The 18,302-nt window shown below is 49.2% G+C and overlaps 2 protein-coding genes across 2 annotated transcripts in view; both read right to left on the bottom strand.

The window, feature by feature from the left end:
• LOC311188291 (patr class I histocompatibility antigen, A-2 alpha chain-like) overlaps nt 1-18,302 on the bottom strand; it is a gene marked incomplete at both ends in the record, with an annotated part of 248,164 nt that overhangs the window by 130,686 nt on the left and 99,176 nt on the right. The window lies entirely within an intron of this gene.
• Nucleotides 9,487-14,692, bottom strand: LOC311167656 (popy Class I histocompatibility antigen, A-1 alpha chain-like; the record flags this gene model as incomplete). Its single annotated transcript, XM_084228719.1, has 5 exons — nt 9,487-9,503; nt 10,168-10,443; nt 11,455-11,774; nt 12,000-12,098; nt 14,658-14,692. The coding sequence occupies 5 exons, from the start codon at nt 14,690-14,692 to the stop codon at nt 9,487-9,489; spliced, it is 747 nt and encodes a 248-aa protein (XP_084084845.1).

Genomic DNA, 18,302 nt, shown 5'->3' with positions numbered 1-18,302 from the left:
AGACAGACCCCTGGGCTGGTGAGTGCAGGGTGGAGGGAAAAGGCTTCTGCAGAGGAAGCTGCTGCCTTAGGCCCCTCTGTCACCCCCGTGGCCCCCTCAGTCCTGGTCCCTTTCTGTCCCCCCACCTGCCTCCTCCTTTTGTCCCCTGAGTCTTGCCCCTTCTGGACCTGCTGCCCATGTTCAGTCTCTGGAGCTCCCTCCCTCCTGGACACTTTCTCCCCTGCCCCATCTCCCCGGGACTCAGGCCTCTCCCTGGGAGGAGGGTCTGCCCGGCTTTCACCCCTCCCCGCCCCCAGGCTTCCCCTCTCTGAGGGTGTCAGAAATGGTGATGTCCCGCCCGGCCTCGGGGAGCCCCGGTGCATCGCGCGGGCTACGTGGACAACACGCAGTTCGGGGTTCGACAGCGACTCCCCGGCCAGAGCGCGGAGCCGCGGGCCCCTGGGCGGGCGGGCGGGCGGGGCGGGAGGTCGGGCGAGGAGACGCGGCTCCGCAGACACTGGGCGCGGAGGCTCCAAGCGCTCCTGGAGGCCCCGCGCGGCCGCCGCAGCCAGAGCCGGGCCGGGGAGCAGCGCGGGCCGGGGCGGGTCACCGCTGCCGCCCCACCCCCCGCCCCGAGTCTCGGGGCCCCGTGACCCCCGAGGCCGTGGCCCCTGCCAGGCCCCTTGACCAGGGAGGAGCCTGCGGGACTTTCACCCTTTAGGTTTTATTTAAGTTTGGGATTATTCAGGGCGGGAGATCGGGTGCGGGCGGGAGACCACGGGGTGACTGAAGGGCGGGCTTTGGGTCTCCCACGGTCCAGAGGACTCTGGGCTGCGCCGCGGGGCCCGACGGCGCCTCCCCCGCGGGCACGACCAGCTCCCCACGACGGCGCCGGGGACGCGCCCTGGGCGGGGACCTGCGCGCCTGGACCCGGCGGGCCCGCGGCTCAGCTCCCCGGCGCGAGGGGGAGGGGGAAGGTCGGGCAGAGCAGGACGGGAGCAGCCCGGGGGGCGGGTGCGGGGAGGGGCCCCCAGACTCCTGGGGATGGGGAAGGAGGCGCCGCAGCTCAGAGGTGAGAGGGCTGCGGGGCCTTGGATCTCCCTGAGGCGCGCACCCCGCAGGGAAATGGAATCATGGTGAGGAAGCGCCCCCTTCTGGCCAGAGAGGGAGCTGTCGGCCACGTTTTCCAGCTCTGGGAGGGAGACTGGCCCGGAGGCTCCTGCTTTTTCTGTAGGACAGTTAAGGAATCCAGTTTCTCCTGAGAAAGAGGGGAGACCACCCCTGAAATCACCCTTCACTGGATCCTTTTGACCGGCGCCATCTTAGGAGCAACGAGTTTCTCTCTCGAGATCTTGTTTTTTGGTCAGAGAGCATTTTTGGAGATCTCACTCCTGCCTGTCTGTGTCATCACCCTCCACCCAAGGCAGCAACAAAATGTTTAGAGACCTGCATCCCACCCTGGGCTCTCACCTGTGCTATCCCGGACTTTCAGACCAGGCTGGTTTCTGGGGTTTGTGCTCCTCCCTCCAAGCATACTGTGCTGTCGGTTGGAGGATGGTCGCATGAGGCTGCTTCAGTGTCCATGGAGGAAACACAAAGCATGAAATTTCTGATTCTTCCCACTCAGGCCCCAATCGCCATATGTGACCCATCTCTGAGCAGGAGGTCACCCTGAGGTGCTTCTACCGTGCAGACATCACCCTGACCTGGCAGCGAAATGGGGAGGACCTGGCCCAGGAAACGGAGCTCGTGGGGGTTGGGGGGAGAAATGGAAAATTCCGCAAGCTGGCAGCTGTGGAGGTGCCTTCTGGAGAGGAGCAGAGATACACATGCCATGTGAGCATGAGGGGTTGATAGCACCCCTAGTCCTGAGATGGGATAAGGAGGGAAATGTGGGCACAGAGGCTGACTCGGGGCCATCAGAAGCCCTTCTGGAGACCTTCAGAGAGTCAGACCGAGGCCTCAGGTTCAGGGTCTGACCTTCCCTTCCCTTCCAGTGCCACCTCCTCAGTTCTCCATCCTTGCCGTGGTCCTCATTTCCAGCTCGGTTTTCTTTAGAGGTGCTCATTGGACACAAGGTGGCTTCATGTGTGAGGGGGTAGAAGAAGTGCTCAGGTAGGGAAGGGAGTGGGGGATCTTGTCCACTTGGGGCTTTCATGTCCCAGGGAGAACTTGCCCTGCCTGGTTAATGGGAAGTACCATCCACACACACGGGTGTTGCCCAGAGGGCATTTGGTCCAGTCCCCCCTCACCTCCTTTCCTCATTTTTCCCAGGCCTGACCTGGGTCTTTACTCACATTTCTGGAAACTTCACTGTTCTGCAGGATTAGTCCTTTAGTCCTTAAGTCCTTTAGGACTTCTGACCTGGCTGCTCTGTGGTCTCACATGATGCTTCTTCCCACGGGAGGACAAGGAGGAAGCTACACTCAGGCTGCAAGTAAGGGTGGTCAAGGGTTGGATCCCTGAGCCCCTGCGGAGGGTGTAGATGGAGCCCATGGGGGAGTCACTCTCATCAGTTCCTTCTGTGGTCTCATCTCTGACCAAGTTTTGTTGTGTTCTCCCCCAGGCAGCCACAGTCCCAGTGCTCTGAAGTGTATCTCCGCCCCTAAAGGTGAGACCCTGGAGGACTGCAGTGGGTTGGGGGTTGAGGCAGAGAGGCTGGAACTAGGTGATGGGGATGCTTTCAGGAGGACATCTTGAGAATGCAGTGGACCATTGATAATGTTAACACTCAGGTCATTCACCTGAATTTCTTCATCATTATTTTCTTTCATGGTGTGAGACAGCCTTGTGTTGGCCTGAGTGTTACAGGATTTCTTTTTGCCCATGTTTTGTGGCTTTGTGATCCCCTGGTTTAAACCAATTCACACCTGGGACAATGGCCCATATCTAGAAGACCAGAAACAATAGGTGTTGGCAAGGATATGGAACAAAGGGGACCATCCTACATTGTTTTTGGATATAGACTGAGCCAGCCCTTATGGAAACAGTACTGAGGTTTCTTTTTTTCTTTTTTTTAAGTTTTATTTATTAATTTACACAAGAACCAGGGTAGAGACCAGATGTGCGGTAGGGTGAGAGGATCACCACAGACAGAGCGGGGAACAGAACAGGCAGACTGACAAAATGCACTGCTGAGGGGAGCAGCGGGCGCAACAGGAGAGGTCTGCAGTGCCATGTGGGACCCTCACCGACTGGCCTGTATCGAATCAGCACTGCAGAGGCTGCGGACAGCTTCACAGCGCTGTGCTCAACCACCTGCGCCACCAGGGGAGGCCCAGTACTGAGGTTTCTTAAAAGAGTAAATGTGGTTCTGTCATTGCACCCAGCAATTCTACTCTGAGGATCCAGTTACAGAGGATAAATACTCTCCTGTGAAGGGACCCTGCACTCCCGACTTTAAAGTTTTTTTTCTACTTGTTTTTTTATTGTTACTTTGGCCTATCAGACAAACTGCAGTTGTACGGGATATCCCACGCGTGATGAATGGTAACTAAAGAGCTCTTTGTGTCTATATGTTGTCTGTCTGTATGTCCTTGTGTCTAACCGTCTTGACCTCCAGTGATTGACAAGTTGGTATACATGGTGCCCATAAACGTTAAAAAAAAAAAAAAAAAAAGTCTCCGGTTATGAGAAAAACAAAGTTATGGTTTGATTGTCAACATTGTGCTACTGAACTAAGCCGGTGCCTTCATAGAGATTGAATATTGTTTCTGTTAATTTTCTGATATTTCTGGCACAGCTTCCCAGAAATCTAAATTCAAATACAAATTTGGTAGCCTGTCATTTGACTGATGCAAGGAAATTTTGTGGAACCTCAGTAGAGCTCCTGAGACACTCCACAAAGTTTCTCCCTTTCCTCCTGGGAAGGCATTAGATGAATTTGTTCTATTTGGCTTTTACCTAATGAAGTAAAACTGGAAGGGAAGCATTGTCACTTGGGAAAATGGTAAAACTTTGGTATGTACAAAATGTTAACAGTAGTTTTCTAAAATGTGTATATATAAAAAAAAAAAAAACCCTCTCAGTATTGTCCCGACCCGCGGGGTTCAGAGGCACGGGAAGAGAAGGGCTGAGGATTGAAATGAGGGGCTTGACGACTTGACGCTAGCGTTTACTTCTTTATTTTTTCTTTTACTACTTTTACATATCTTTCTTTTCCCTGACTTTCTTACTTCCCTGACCTTCTCTCTGATCCTCTCGCAACAACCTCTCGCAATAACCTCTCGCAATGACCTCTCGCAATGACCTCCTGACCTTTTTGTGGTTCTCCTCTTATATCCTGGTAGCTCCTCCCATCGTACCTCCCAATCTCATTTGATTAATAGGAAACACCTGTGGTTTCTCATCAGGCAAAACGGTAAAGCGAAAACTAATTAATGGCACGTGTGTTGCGCAACACGGCGCATGCTCCAGGTGGCTCCGGACACAGTATCTGGTATGTATGTAAATTGTCAATGGTGATTGTCACCTTGTAATATTGTATAATTCAATTGTTTCACATCTACAGGAATTGTTTCTGGAAATATAGGGAGAAAAGGTCTCAACAGATTCCTATTGATGGAACTGTTGAGAATAAAAAACTTTCCTACAAAGGACTGAATAGACCTGGAAATACACCTGACATTTACTAAGTTTTCTTTGACATAATACTGATAATTTTTATGCATTTTGTCCTGAATCCACAAAGTTTTTGTTTTGTTTTGTTTTGTTTTGAGTAACCAGGATCTGCAGCAAGGTTGCAATTTTTTTTTTTCCAGCAAAGCTAACTTGTCACATTTTCTCTCCCCTTGATACCAACATGGCATACAAATAGTGGTAGTAATTTTTGCTACTTATCTTAGAGTCTGTTTTTGCATAACTTCCATAGGGATTTTGTCTGTTTTAACAAAAAATTGGACGTGAGTTTGATAGTGTGGCTTTGTGTGGAGTTCTTCCAAAAAGTTGAAAAAGAGCTGAACCAAGAAGAGGAGAACCTGTTTGCCTTGTTTGTAGGGTTCCAGAGACCTCCAAAGAAGGTGAGGAAGCTGCCTCCATTGGCAGGACTGGACAACCCGGCCAACGAAAATGCCCTGGTACCCTCGAGAAGAGGAAAGCCCAGGTGGAGTCTGATGAGACCAACTTTATACCTGAAGCCTACATCGACTGGATGCCACCGGTTCGCTCTGATCCTGTATGGAGTATTTCAACAAAGCCAGCTAAAAATTGCTGTTAGTTATTTTCTGCCCTGTGATTTTATGCAAAAATAGAAAAAATGGTTTAAAAGTAGATTTAGTTTGCAAACTTTTGCTATGCTGTTAAAAGTTTGGGATCAAGGTTGAAAAAATTTGTGTTTTAAATCAGTTAAACCATTTTAAAATTTTTTTTTCCTGTGATTTTTACATATCTGCTGTCTTGTTTTGGCTAATGCCTCCAAATTTTTTTTTTTTTTTTTTTTTTTTCTAGCTTAAACTGATGAACTGTTTTTCCTGGAGTGGAGGACTTTTGCTTTCCACAATGGACAAATACCTGGAGAGACTGGTTTTCTTTCACACTAAAACCTAAAAAAATGTTCATCTGAGACTGGATCCCAACCTCCATATATTCGATCTTCATCACCATGGAATTGGTGGCAAAAAGTGAAAGGGGGGAATTGTTAGGGGGAAAAGGATGTCCCAAAGCTAATTCCATACAGGCTTTGTGGACTCCACCCCCACCGCAGGTCAAAGCCAAAGACACTGGGAACTCCAAATCCCATCACCACCAAAGGGAAGGTGGCTGGGACCTGAGGGTGGGGTTAAGCAGCCAGGTGGATATAAAAGGCAGACACGTGGGCTTTGGGGATCCCCATTTTTGGCTCTCGGCCAGCTCGCAGCCCATCTGGCCAGCTCTGAGAGTGACTTTGGGTTTCCAGGTCCTCGGATCGGGTAGGACGCATTAAAGACTTTATTTCCCTATTTTCTACCTGAGTTGTACATTTTCCTTATTTCCTTTTCTCTTGTAAATAAACCTTTTCTTAACCCTTTTGTGTGTGTCTGTAGTAGAGTATTCATAAGTCCCTTTAAAGCGCGCGGGTGAGGACCCACAGCCAGGAACCCGTTTAATATCGGGGTTGCTCTATAACACTGTCACAACTGCAGCACTATTTACAGTAGCCAAGCTATGGGTACCACCTAAATGCCCCAAACAGGTGGGAAATTAAGAAGAAGCTGGGATTACACATATACATGTATGTACATATACAGGTGACTCCAAAGGAGATGAACATTGGGGTTTGGGGGAGGGAGCTGTCAGGGGTGAAGAGGCCACCACATCCTAGCAGGGTCCAGGGCTGGGCTAGGGGTCCTGCCCAGCTCCTTATACCTCAAGCCAACCATGAGATATTTCTAAATCTCTTCCTCTGCTACAGGTCCAATGCTTTTTCAGTCCTGCTCAGAAGCTGCTTCTGCATGGAACTGTATTTATTGAGATGGTGTTCTGACACTCTTTACTCTGTGTGAGATTTGAATTAATTTATTCTGGGGCTTGATGTTAATTGACTTCCCATCATCTTATGTCGTGTGCCCTGTCTCTCCTATTACACACACTCTCTCTCTCTCTCTCTCTCTCTCTCTCTCTCTCTCTCTCTCTCTCTCTCTCTCTCCTCTCCTTGGGAACCAGATCCTCACGCAGCACTGGGGTTACTCTGACCCTCTGTCTCTTGTCCCCTCAGAGGCGCCCTCTCTGCAGTGTCTACTCAGCGGGGTCCAAGCAGCCCCAGAAGTCCCTGCACCTCCTGCCTCTGACCATATGGGAAACCAGCCCCTCACCCTGCATGACAGTGAGGAGGAGAAGGCAAAGTTCTAAAAACAGTGACTGATGGAGGAGATAATTTACTTTTTTCCTTATTGTGTTATTCAATTGAGGTAACACTGGCTTACACACTGAATGTGTTCAGAGACAAGGGTCACACTTCTTCAGATGTTTGTTACCACATCACACCCACCCTAACAGCACCCATAGTCTTCACCATAGTCCATTGGGCCCTCTTCCTACTTTGTTTCCTATGCTTACCCCCAGCCCATAGCTTCAATTCTGCAGTCATACATATAAAGCTTATATTTTTAAGAATTTTAAAAAAAGATTTATTTATTTATACAAGCACTGGGTACAGCCAGAAGTGTGGGAGGGTGAGAGAATTCACCAGAGCCAGAGCGGGGAGCAGAGCAGGCAGAAGGACCGAAGTACATGCAGTGATATATATAGAGTATGTTTTGGTTTAGTTTCACCTGTCTCTGCTTTATTTCTTTACATTCCAAATATGAATGAAATCATCCAGTATGTAACTTTCTTCTTCAAACTTATTTCACTTAGCATAATTCCATCCATATCTATCCATTTTGTTGCAAATTCAATATTTCCTCTTTCTCACAGCTGAACAGTTGTTCATTGTGTATACAGCTTGTGTTCTTTATCCCCTCATCTGCTGTTGGCCACTTAGGTTGTCTCCATCGCTTGGTTATGGTAGATAGTGCTGCAGTGACCATGAGAGGTGCATATTGCTTGAAATTAGTGTTTTACCTTCTTTTGATAAATACCAAGGAATGGGATGCTTGACCATGTCACAGGTCCATTTTGAGGAACCTTCGTTGGTTTTTGTTTTTTTTTTTTTCCCATAGGGGCAGGACCAATGTGCTATCCATAGAAAAGAAAGGTTCTAGGTTACTGCCCCACCCAAGGAAAGTTGGAGATGAGCAGGGATGAGAAGCTAAGGAAGAGGAGGAAAATGTGGAGTAAGATGAGGAAAGAAGACTGGAGGAGGTGCATAGTGCAGAAAGACATGTGAAGAAGAAATCACACTTGCTTCTCACTTGGACTTGTGCCAGGGAGTTGGGGACATGGAGAGAGACACAGGAATGAGACAAAAATGTGGATGAGAGACCCATGGGGACGATGCCAGTGGCAGCTATTACCTTGATGTGGATTTCGACTTTGCTCTTGTCCTTCCAAACTTGCCTGGCCCCTCCTGTCCCAGTCCCATGGGTCTCTGCCAGTAGGTGCCTTAGCCTTGTGGCAGGCCTTCGGGCCCCAGTGGGCCTACTTTGGGCCAAGCCTGTTTGGCTGTACCCAGCCAAACAGTAACTTTGGGTGCTTCACTTGGGAACTATTCTAACTATATTCTTCTCTCTCTCTATTGCACACTGATTCTCTATTTTATACTAATTGTATTAAAGTTCTTTTCTATTGAAGGTCTTACACTTTAGAGTATGTTTTGTCTTTATGTAGCTGATGGCAGATGCCATGTAGAGTGTGCAGTTCTGAGGGTCCAGGGAACCCCTTATTCTGCCCACTAATAGGACCAGACATCATCCCCACCCACCATGTACCAGAGTTCCTTTTCCTCCACACCCTTCAATGGGTCATTCTCACAGCTGTGAGGTGGTAACTCATTGTGGTTTTACTTGGCATTTTCCTGACAGCACATGATGATAAACATTTATCCATGTACCTGCTGGTCACATGTGTGTCTTCTTTAGAAAAGTAACCTATTTAGTTCCTTTGCCCCTGTTTTGATTGGGTTTTCTTGTTTTGAAGTTCTTTGCGGGTTTTGGATGTTAACTCCTTGTTGGATTGATGGTGTGAAAATAGTTTCTCTGATTTGATATTCTCTTTTCATAGTTCCCGTCACTATGTAGAAGCTTTTTAGTTTCATGCGATTCCATTGGTTTCTTTTTGCTTTTGCTTCCTTTCATTCCCCTCCACCCCCAAAACCCCAGTCAGCCAGTATCTGCTCAAAACCAGTTAGCAATTTATCTTTTCTCTTCTAAATATATATATATATATATATATATATATATATATATATATATATTCATGCTCCTGTCTGGGCAATAGTGTTTGTTTCCCCATCTGTAAAGGAGTTCAGGTCACAGAGTTGGGGGAAACATTTGCAAATCACGAATCTGATAAAGGATTGTATCTACAAATAATGCCTAAAACTCAATGATCAGAAAGAAATAACCCAATTTTAATAAGAACAAAAATAGTGTAATAAATGAACAGCACTTCATCTGTAGAAATGTACAAAACTTCATACAAACAGCAACTGTAGTCATAAAAAAGTAAAAATACGAACAAATGCTCAATATCACAGTTAAGAACAGTGAAACCTTCACACCTAGGAGAGACTGAAAATGCAAACTGTGCACAATACCATGTACTGTTCAGGGTGTGAACAGCATTTTAAAATAATTTTTTATTTATACAAGAGCTGGGGTACAAGCCAAAGTTGCGGGAAAGTGAGATGATTCACCAGAGACAGAATGGGGAGCAGAACAGGCAGATGGACTGAAAGCAGAGCAGCGGGCGAGACAGGAGAGGTCTGCCTCACCATGAGGGATTCTCCCAGACTGGCTGGAAATCGAACCAGCGCTGCGGAGGCTGCAGAAACCTTCACAGAGATGCGCTCAACCCGCTGCGCCACCAGGGAGGACCCCTCATCACATTCATTTTTAAAAGATGCTTTAGGGGTTGAGACACATCAGAGCCCTAGGCATTGTCGCTGCCTGGTTGAGAACAAAACAGAACCTGGTCAGAGATGAGACCACAGGAGGGACTGATGAGGGTAACTCCCCCATGGAGTCCATTTACACTGTCCCCAGGGGCTCAGGGATCAAACCCCTGATCCACACTTACCTGCAGCCTGAGTGTAGCTTCCTCCTTGTCCTCCTGTGGGAAGAAACATCATGTGAGACCAGGGAGCAGTCAGGTCAGAAGACCTAAAGGAATATTTTAGTCCTGCAGAACAGGGATGTTTCCAGAATTGTAAGTAAAGACCCAGGTCAGGACTGGGAAAAATGAAGAAAGGAGGTGAGGGGGGACTGGACCAAATGCCCTCTGGGCACCATAAATATGTGTAGATGGTACTTCCCATTAACCAGGTAGGGCAAGTTCTCCCTGGGACTTGAAAGCCCCCAGTGGACAAAATCCGCCCAGTCCCTTCCCTACCTGAGTGTTTCTTCCTCCACATCACAGCTGCAGCCACCACAGCTCCAAGGAGAACCAGGCCAGCAATGATGACCACGGTGGGGATGGAGGACTGAGGGGGCACTGGAAGGGAAAGGAAGATCAAACCCTGAGCCCTAGACCTTATCCTGACCCTCTGAAGGTCTCCAGAAGGGCTCCTGATGGCCCTGAGAACAGCCTCAGTGCCCACATTCTCCTCCTTACCCCATCTCAGGACTTGGGGCTCCAGTAGCCCCTCATGCTGCACGTGGCACGTGTATCTCTGCTCCTCTCCAGAAGGCACCACCACAGCTGCCCACTTCTGGAAGGTTCCATCTCCTCCAGGCCTGGTCTCTACCAGCTCCATCTCCTGGGTCAGGTCCTCCCCCTCTCGCTGCCAGGTCAGGGCAATGTCCGCAGGGTAGAAGTCCAGGGCCCAGCACCTCAGGGTGACCTCATGTTCAGTGGAGGGGTGGTGGGTCATGCGTGTCTTTGGGGGATCTGAGGTGGTAAATCAGAAAACTCACTTTGTGTTTCCACCATGGACACTGAGGAATCCTCATCAGACCATCCTCACAATGGACAAGACAACTGGTGTGGCAGGAATGACAGGGGTGAAGGATGTCCTGAGCAAACTCCATACAGGCTTTGTGGACTCCACCCCCACGACACTGGAGACTGCAAATCCCATGATCACCAAAGGGAAGGTTGGGAGGACCCGAGAGTGGAGTTAAGCAACTGGGCTCTCCGTTTGGGTATTTAACTGGTGATGTGGCCAGGAATCTCTGGCTTGGCCATGAAGCGTGCTAGGTTTTCGCCACCTCTGGGGGTCACTGGGATCCCAGGTCAGCAGAACGGGTAGGTCACGTTTACGAACTTATCTCCCTCTTTTTCTCCCTGAGTTATTCATTTCACATTTCCCCTTTCATCAACCTCTTGTGTGTGTCTGCAAGTTAGCATTCATAAGTCCCCTTTAAGCGTGCAGGTGAGGACCCACAGTCAGGAAACCCCATTTTATATCAGGGTTTGCCCTGTAACAGCAAGAAGCATAAAATGTAAAAAAATAGGCTAATCTGGGGAATCTGTGCGATTCTCCTATTCCTTAGAAAGTTCTAGAATGAGGATGAACACCCAGGGTAGGATGAAGCAGAGGGAGTGGAACACAGACTTTTTATTCCTGACCTGGGTGGAAGGTGAATGACACAGAAAAGCAGGAATCACATAACTGAAAATGTTCTCAGACCAGAAACAAGACACAGAGAGAAACTGGTGGTTCTCAAACAGGCCGCCTGGTCAAAAGGACCCGGTTACGTGTGATGTCAGGGACTGTCTGTCTTTCTCAGGAGAGACGGGATCCCTTCACTGTCCTTCAGGAGAAGCCGGAGTCTCTGGGAGTCTCTCTAGTGCAGAGCATGAAACCCAGGGGAGTCCCCTCTCGGGACTAGAGAGAGGACTCATTTCCCGCAGTTACTCCAGGCAGGGGGGGACCAGGAGCCTCCAGGCCCCCCTTACCCGTGCGCTGCAGAGTCTCCTTCCCGTACTCCAGGCATGTGTGCAGCCACTTCAAGTACCTGTCCTCCAAATCATTCCTGAATTTCTCTGCCTCACCCCGGGCCTCCCACTGGCGCCAGGTGATCTGAGCAGCCATGTCCGCCGCGGTCCAAGAGCGCAGGTCCCCGTTCAGGGCCAGGTAATCAGCTCCATCATAGGCGAACTGAAGGTACCCGCGGAGGAGGCGCCCGTCGGGCCCCACGTCGCAGCCGTCCATCCTCTGGAGGGTGTGAGGGCCTGTCCCCGCCCGTGTCACCCCGAGGTCACCCCGCCCGCCCCCCCTCCCGCCGGGAATAAACCAAACAGAATGAAAAGGGGTGAAAGTCCCGCGGGCTGTTCCCGGGCAGGTTGCAGAGAAGCCTGGAGGGGGAGACCCTGAGCGACCCCCCGACCGTGGGGATGGGGGTGCTGACCCGGCCCGGACCCGCGCCAGCTCACCGGTCTCGCTCTGGTTGTAGAGGCCGCGCAGGGCGTCCAGCTGCGCGCGGTACCACAGTGTGTAGTACCTTAGGCTCCGCGTCCTCCTGTCCCACTCCTCCTGCTGCACCTGCCCCAGCCGCTCCGCCCAGGGCGTCCGCGGCTCCAAGCTCCGACCCGGAGAGTCGCTGTCGAAGCGGTCGAACTGCGTGTCGTCCACGTAGGCCACCGAGATGAAGCGGGGCTCCCCGAGGCCGGGCCGGGACATCGCGGTGGAGAAAAATCTCAGGGAGTGGGGGCCTGGGGGCGGGAGGGGAGACCCGGGCTACTCTTCTCCCCTTCGGGGGCTCGAGTCCCGGGGGCGCCCACGAGACAGAAAGTGGGTGAAAGACGAGTGACAGTGAAAAGCGGCTGCGGGACGAAAATGGCCGGGACTCGGGGGGCCAGAGGAGGCTGGGGTCTCGGGGGACGGAAAGGGGCCAGGACGGGGCGGGGCCGAGGTGGGGGGACAACTAGGGCGGCGGCGAGGTCGCACCTTTCCACGTCCCGCCCACGCCCTCGCTCCCGCCTCTGGGAGCGCCCTGTCCCCTCCCGACCCGCACTCACCCGCCCGGGTCTCCCTCGGGGCCGTGGCCCCCGCGAGCAGGAGCAGGAGGGCTGCGCCCCCCATCCCCCAGGACGCGCCTCCGCCCGGGCTGGGGAGACGGAGTCCTGGCGGGCGGGTGAGGCCTGTGGAACTGGAGCCGCGGGGCTGCTGATTGGCTGCTCTGGAGACCTTCAGGCAATGGGGAGTGAGCCCTGGGGTGAGTCACCAGTATCCAGGAAGTAGGACCCGCCCAGGCTGTGAGCCCAGAAGCGGAACCGAGGGGAGGGGGCGAATCCCCAGCAGTCACCTTCCAGCCCTGCACCCCGCGCTGGGGACTGAGACCCAGACAGCCACACCCCGAGACCTGGGACTTTGCCGCCCCCTCCTCTCCTGCTCCGAGACCTTTGTCACACCGTGTCCCTGAGTCCAGGCCCAGGGACTGGGTCCGCAAGTCTGAAACTTTTTTTTTTTTTTTTTTTTTTTTTCAGAAACTCTGTTCAGTCTCACAAATTATTACGGATCCCATGTATAAATTTGTTTTGTGGGTTACAGCTTTAAATATTTACTTTACTAGAATAAAATATTTTTAAAAGATTTTATTGCTTCTTTACTTTAGAATATAAATAACCTGGGTCCTCCCTGGTGGCACAAGGTGTTAAGATCAGCACTGTGAAGTGACCTGTAGCAGCAGCAGCACCAGTTCAATCCATGGCCAGGGAGCAACCCACATGGAACAGCAGACCTCTCCTGTCTCACCTGCTGCTCCCCTCAGCAGTGTATTTCTGTAGATCTGCCTGTTCTGCTCTCCACTCTGTCTTTGGTGAATCCTCTCACCGGCCATACCTCTGGTCTGTACCCCAGTTCTTGTATGCATAAATAAATAAATCTTTTTTTAAAAAAAGAATATTAATAACCTATGGTATGCTAATGATGGAGTTTTTGGAGTCAGTGGGTTTGGAGTGTGGGGTCCTTGGGTTCACTCTGGGAAAGGTTTCACCAGAGTTCCTGTTTCAGCGACACACGAAGAATTCCCCAGGCGATTACTCCACAAGACAGAGACATTAGTTATATTTAAAGAACAGATTTATTACACAAGGAATGGAAGAGTAAAGGACACATGCTTAGACACAAACGGGCAGGAAGAGCTGCCCCCCTTCCCAGAGGGACAGGTTTGCTGAGAGAGGCCTGCATGGCTGCAGGTGAATGGCCTTGAGGAGAGCTGCTTCCACTGAGGGAGGTCAATGAAGAGAAGTGCAGGCATGATGCAGGTCATGGCCAGGCAGGAGGCTGCTGCCCTGCAGAGAAGAGAATTGGTGAAAAAATGCACCTGCGTAGTCACAGGTGGGCAGAGGGATTGCTGTCCCCAGCCTGTGCAGAGGCTGCACTGACATAGTCTTTTTCTGTTTGGGAGGGGTCACTCCTTGTGAGCCTTCTGGTTAGTTGTTGATGTTGGATAACTATGCAGAATCTGAAAGGGACTGGAAAGTCTACAATGGGCTCAATCTCCATATCTTTACCCTTGGGCCTATGCTCTACACAGCAGTCTGATACCTGCTTGGATTTTCTGCTTTGTAATCTAGGCTTTGGAGCCTAAGGATCTTGGTTTCTAGATCTGTGTCAATGGCTGTGTTAATCCCTTCTACCCCCTGCTCCTTGTGTGAGCCAGATTTCTGGTCTTGGGGCATCTCCTTTCCAGTCTTTTTCTATTGCTCTCCTCCATCTTTCACTAACTTGACAACTTCCAGTACTTCTTTTACTTTTGGGATTTGTGGTGAAAAATAAAGTAAAAATTTATTTTTAATAATTTGATTCCAGTGTAATGAATACTGAAGATCTTTACAACTTAGTAGAACAATATATTACTTTAAAAAATCACACATTAGCACAAGACCCAACCAATATGCAAGAGAGTGATGAGAACATATATTATTGAGCAAATGAATATAATAAAGATTCCAGCAGAATTTCCCAGTCTTGGTGCAATTGTAAGAGGGTGCTGCCCAGGGAAAGGGGAAGTTTCAGGTTCTCTTGCCACACTCAAAGGAGGGTGGAGCTAAAGAGAAGAAGCTGCAGAGGAGACTGAGGAAGCAGGATGGAGCCATAAGGAGACCTGCAGGAGGCACATGGAACAGAGAGACACACGTGAAGAAACTACGCTTACCTTTTGGTGCTGAAACTGATGTGGGTGAGACCCATGGGGAGGTGACAATGGCTGCTTTTATCTTGATTTTGAATTTGCTCTTTTCCTCCCAGTCTTGTCCAGTTATTTCTGATACTTTTCTGTGGGTCCCCACTAAAAGATGCTTTAGATTTGTGGCAGGCTTTCGGGCCTTGCTCTGGCCCAAAAGACCATTCGGGTGGTCTTTTACCCACAAGGGGATGGGTAACATGGGTGCTTGATTTAGAAACTATATTCTTTGTCTTTTCTGTATTGTTTACTAATTGTATTCAAGTTCCTTCCCATTACAGTCTTACATGTTTTGTGTTGATGCAGTGGATGGCAGAGCCCATTTAGAGCAGGCAGGTTTGCGGGGTCTGGGGTGCTCCTCTCCCTGCCCTGTAACACAATGAACACTCCCATGCAGGCATAATTAACAAGTTTGCTTACTCACAGCTCTTTCCCTTTCAAGATACATGGCCAGGGCCTCAGCACTCTTATCTACAAGGCTGGGCAGTCAACCCACTGGCCTCTCTCTTAAAGGGCATCCCCAAAAGCCTACATCTTCACCCCCTTGCCTGGCCCCCCTTGTTGGGGGACTTTGCAGAAAATGGTTGTGCCTGCTGAAAATTATGCTATTGATGGAGGACAGGAATGAAAAAAATAAATAAATAAACTGAAAAAGGAAGCACCACATGACCAGAAATGTGGCTCTCACAAGAAGATGGGGGTAGAAGAGATTAGCATAACCGTCAACACAGTTATGGAAACTAGGATCCTTAGGCACAGACTCCACCTTGTGAAAACTAAGATCTTCAGGCACCAATGCCTGGATTACATAACATCCAAGCAGGTATCAGAGCACACATCCACAGGTAAAGATGTGGAGATTGAGCCCATGATGGAATCTGCTGTCTCTTTCAGATTCTGCTTAGTTATCCAAAATCAGCCACTAACCCTAAAGCTCACAAGGAGTGGCCCCTCCCAAACAGCAGAGGACTATATCAGTGCAGTCTCTGCACAGGCTCAGGGCATCAAGCCCACTGCCCACCTGTGTCTATGCAGATGCCTCTTTTTACCAACCCTCTCCCTCCGCAGGACAGCAGCTTCCTGCCTGCCTGCCCGTGACCTGCACCATGCCTGGACTTCTCTGCACTGACCTCCTTCAGCGAAGGCCGCTCTTCTCAAGGCTGCCCGCCTGCAACCACGCAGGCCTCTCTCAGCAAACCTGTCCCTTTCGGGGCAGCTCTTCCTGCCTGCTTGTGTCTATGCAAGTGTCTTTTAACTCTTCTGTCCCTTGCCCTAATAAACCTGTCCTTTAAATATAACTAGTGTCTTTGTCTCGTGGTGAAACTCGTTGGGGAACTCACCACGTGTCGCTGAAAGGGGAGCTCTGATGACACCTTTCCCAGAGTGACCCCAAAGACCCCGTACTCCAAACCCACAGACTTCACAAAAACCACGTCTCTATCAATGTAACAGATATGGACACAGTTGTGTATAAAAGGAACCCTTGGTCTTTAAACTGGTGCTCTGACTTAGGGGGCTACCCAGGTCTGGGACCTCATGCATGAATAATAAAGCTTCTGACCTCACCATTATGAAGTACCCCTTGCTCTTCCTCTGCCTGGGTAAAAGGCCAGAATTTATTTCTACAAGAGGATTATGGAAATGTAACAGAATAAGAAATATTCAGTGATATTATTTCAGGTTTCACTTTGCAATTAACCTTGGAGAAAATACCAAGGTTAAAACTTTATAGTTTTAATGTAGTATCAAAGTGGAATATTACAAATTGTCTGAAAACACTACCTCAACATATTTGTGTAAGGCAGTGTCTGCATAGTTATAGTAAGGCAGTGTGTATTTTTTCATAGACTTCAACCAGAACAACAGACAAAACGGAGACGAAAATATGAAGAAAATCCAAAGGTCTTCTAATGAGACAGGCAAGAAAGACAATTGCAAAAATAAAAAAATGCAAAGATCCACTCTTCTCAGTGGCCTGATTATTTTCAGAAATGTTATTTTTGTTAAGAATACGTTCTCGGGCCTCCCCGGTGGCGCAGTGGTTGAGCGCTGGGTTGCGAAGCTGCCCGCAGCCTCTGCTGCGCTGGTTCGATCCCCGGCCCACTGGCGAGGGTCCCATATGGCACGCAGACCTGTCCTGCCGCCTGCTGCTCCCCTCAGCAGTGTTCTTCGGTCCTTCCGCCTGTTCTGTTCCCTGCTCTGGCTCTGGTGAATTCTCTCACCCTCATGCGCTTCTGACTGAATCCAGTGCTTGTATAAATAAATAAATAAATATTTTTTTTTTTTTTTTAGAAGAATACTTTCTCATTTAAAGAAAGTTTGCTGAATAAATGGTGCTGGGAAAACTGGGTCGCTACATGCAAAAGAATGAAGCTTGACTACTACATCACACCATGCACAAAAACCAATTCAAAATGGATTAAAGAACTAGACATAACACCTGAAACCATAAAACATATAGAAGGAAATATAGACGAAATATTACATGACATGCACCTCAAAGACATCTTTACAGGGCCTCCCCGGTGGCGCAGCGGTTGAGTGCTGGGTTGTGAAGCTGCCCGCAGCCTCTGTGGCGCCGGTTCGATCCCCGGCTGCTTCCCGGCCACCGGAGGAGGGTCCCACATAGCACGCAGACCTCTCCTGCCGCCCGCTGCTCCCCTCAGCAGTGTACTTCGGTCCTTCTGCCTGCTCTGCTCCCCGCTCTGGCTCTGGTGAATTCTCTTACCCTCCCGTGCTTCTGACTGTACCCAGTGCATGTATAAACAAAAACAAACAAACAAATAAATAAATAAAACATGCCTCTATAAAAAAAAAAAAAAGACATCTTTACAGACACATCACCCAAAGCAGTGATAGTGAAGGCAAAGATAAACAGCTGGGACTACATCATATTAAAGAGCTTCTGCACAGCAAAAGAGACAATAACCAAAACAAAGAGAAACCCCACCGACTGGGAGAACATTTTTGCACACAACACTAATGATAAAGGACTGATCACAAAAATCTGCAAAGAGCTGATGAGACTCAAAAAAAATAAAGAAAATAATCCAGTCAAAAATGGGCAGAAGAGCTAAAAAGAAACTTCTCCAAAGAGGAAATGCAAATGGCCAACAGGCATATCAAAAAATGTTCAACATCACTTGTTATCAGGGAAATGCAAATCAAAACTACCATGAGATACCATCTTACACCAGTGAGAATGGCACATATTAAAAAAAACTAGCAACAACAAATGTTGGGGAGGTTGTGGAGAAAAAGGAACTCTCCTGCATGGCTGGTGGGAGAGCAAACCGGTCCAACCACTATGGAGAGCTGTGTGGAGATTTCTTGACCTACTAAACACAGAGCTTCCATATGATCCAGCAATTCCACTCCTAGGTATTTACCCAAAGGACACAGAAACATCAATTCAAAAGGACACCTGCAGCCCTATGTTTATAGCAGCACTGTTTACAATAGCTAAGCTTTGGAAACAGCCCAAATGCCCAAAATAGATGACTGGATCAAGAAGATGTGGTACATATACACCATGGAATATTACTCAGCAATCAAAAAAGATAAACTCATGCAATTTGCAGCAACATGGATGGAGCTGGAAGGGATCATGCTCAGTGA

Source organism: Talpa europaea (genome assembly GCF_964194135.1).
Source record: "Talpa europaea genome assembly, chromosome: 2".
Lineage (NCBI taxonomy): Eukaryota > Metazoa > Chordata > Mammalia > Eulipotyphla > Talpidae > Talpa > Talpa europaea.
The sequence above is the reverse complement of the archived record's forward strand: the minus strand, read 5'-3'. Positions and strand labels throughout refer to the sequence as shown.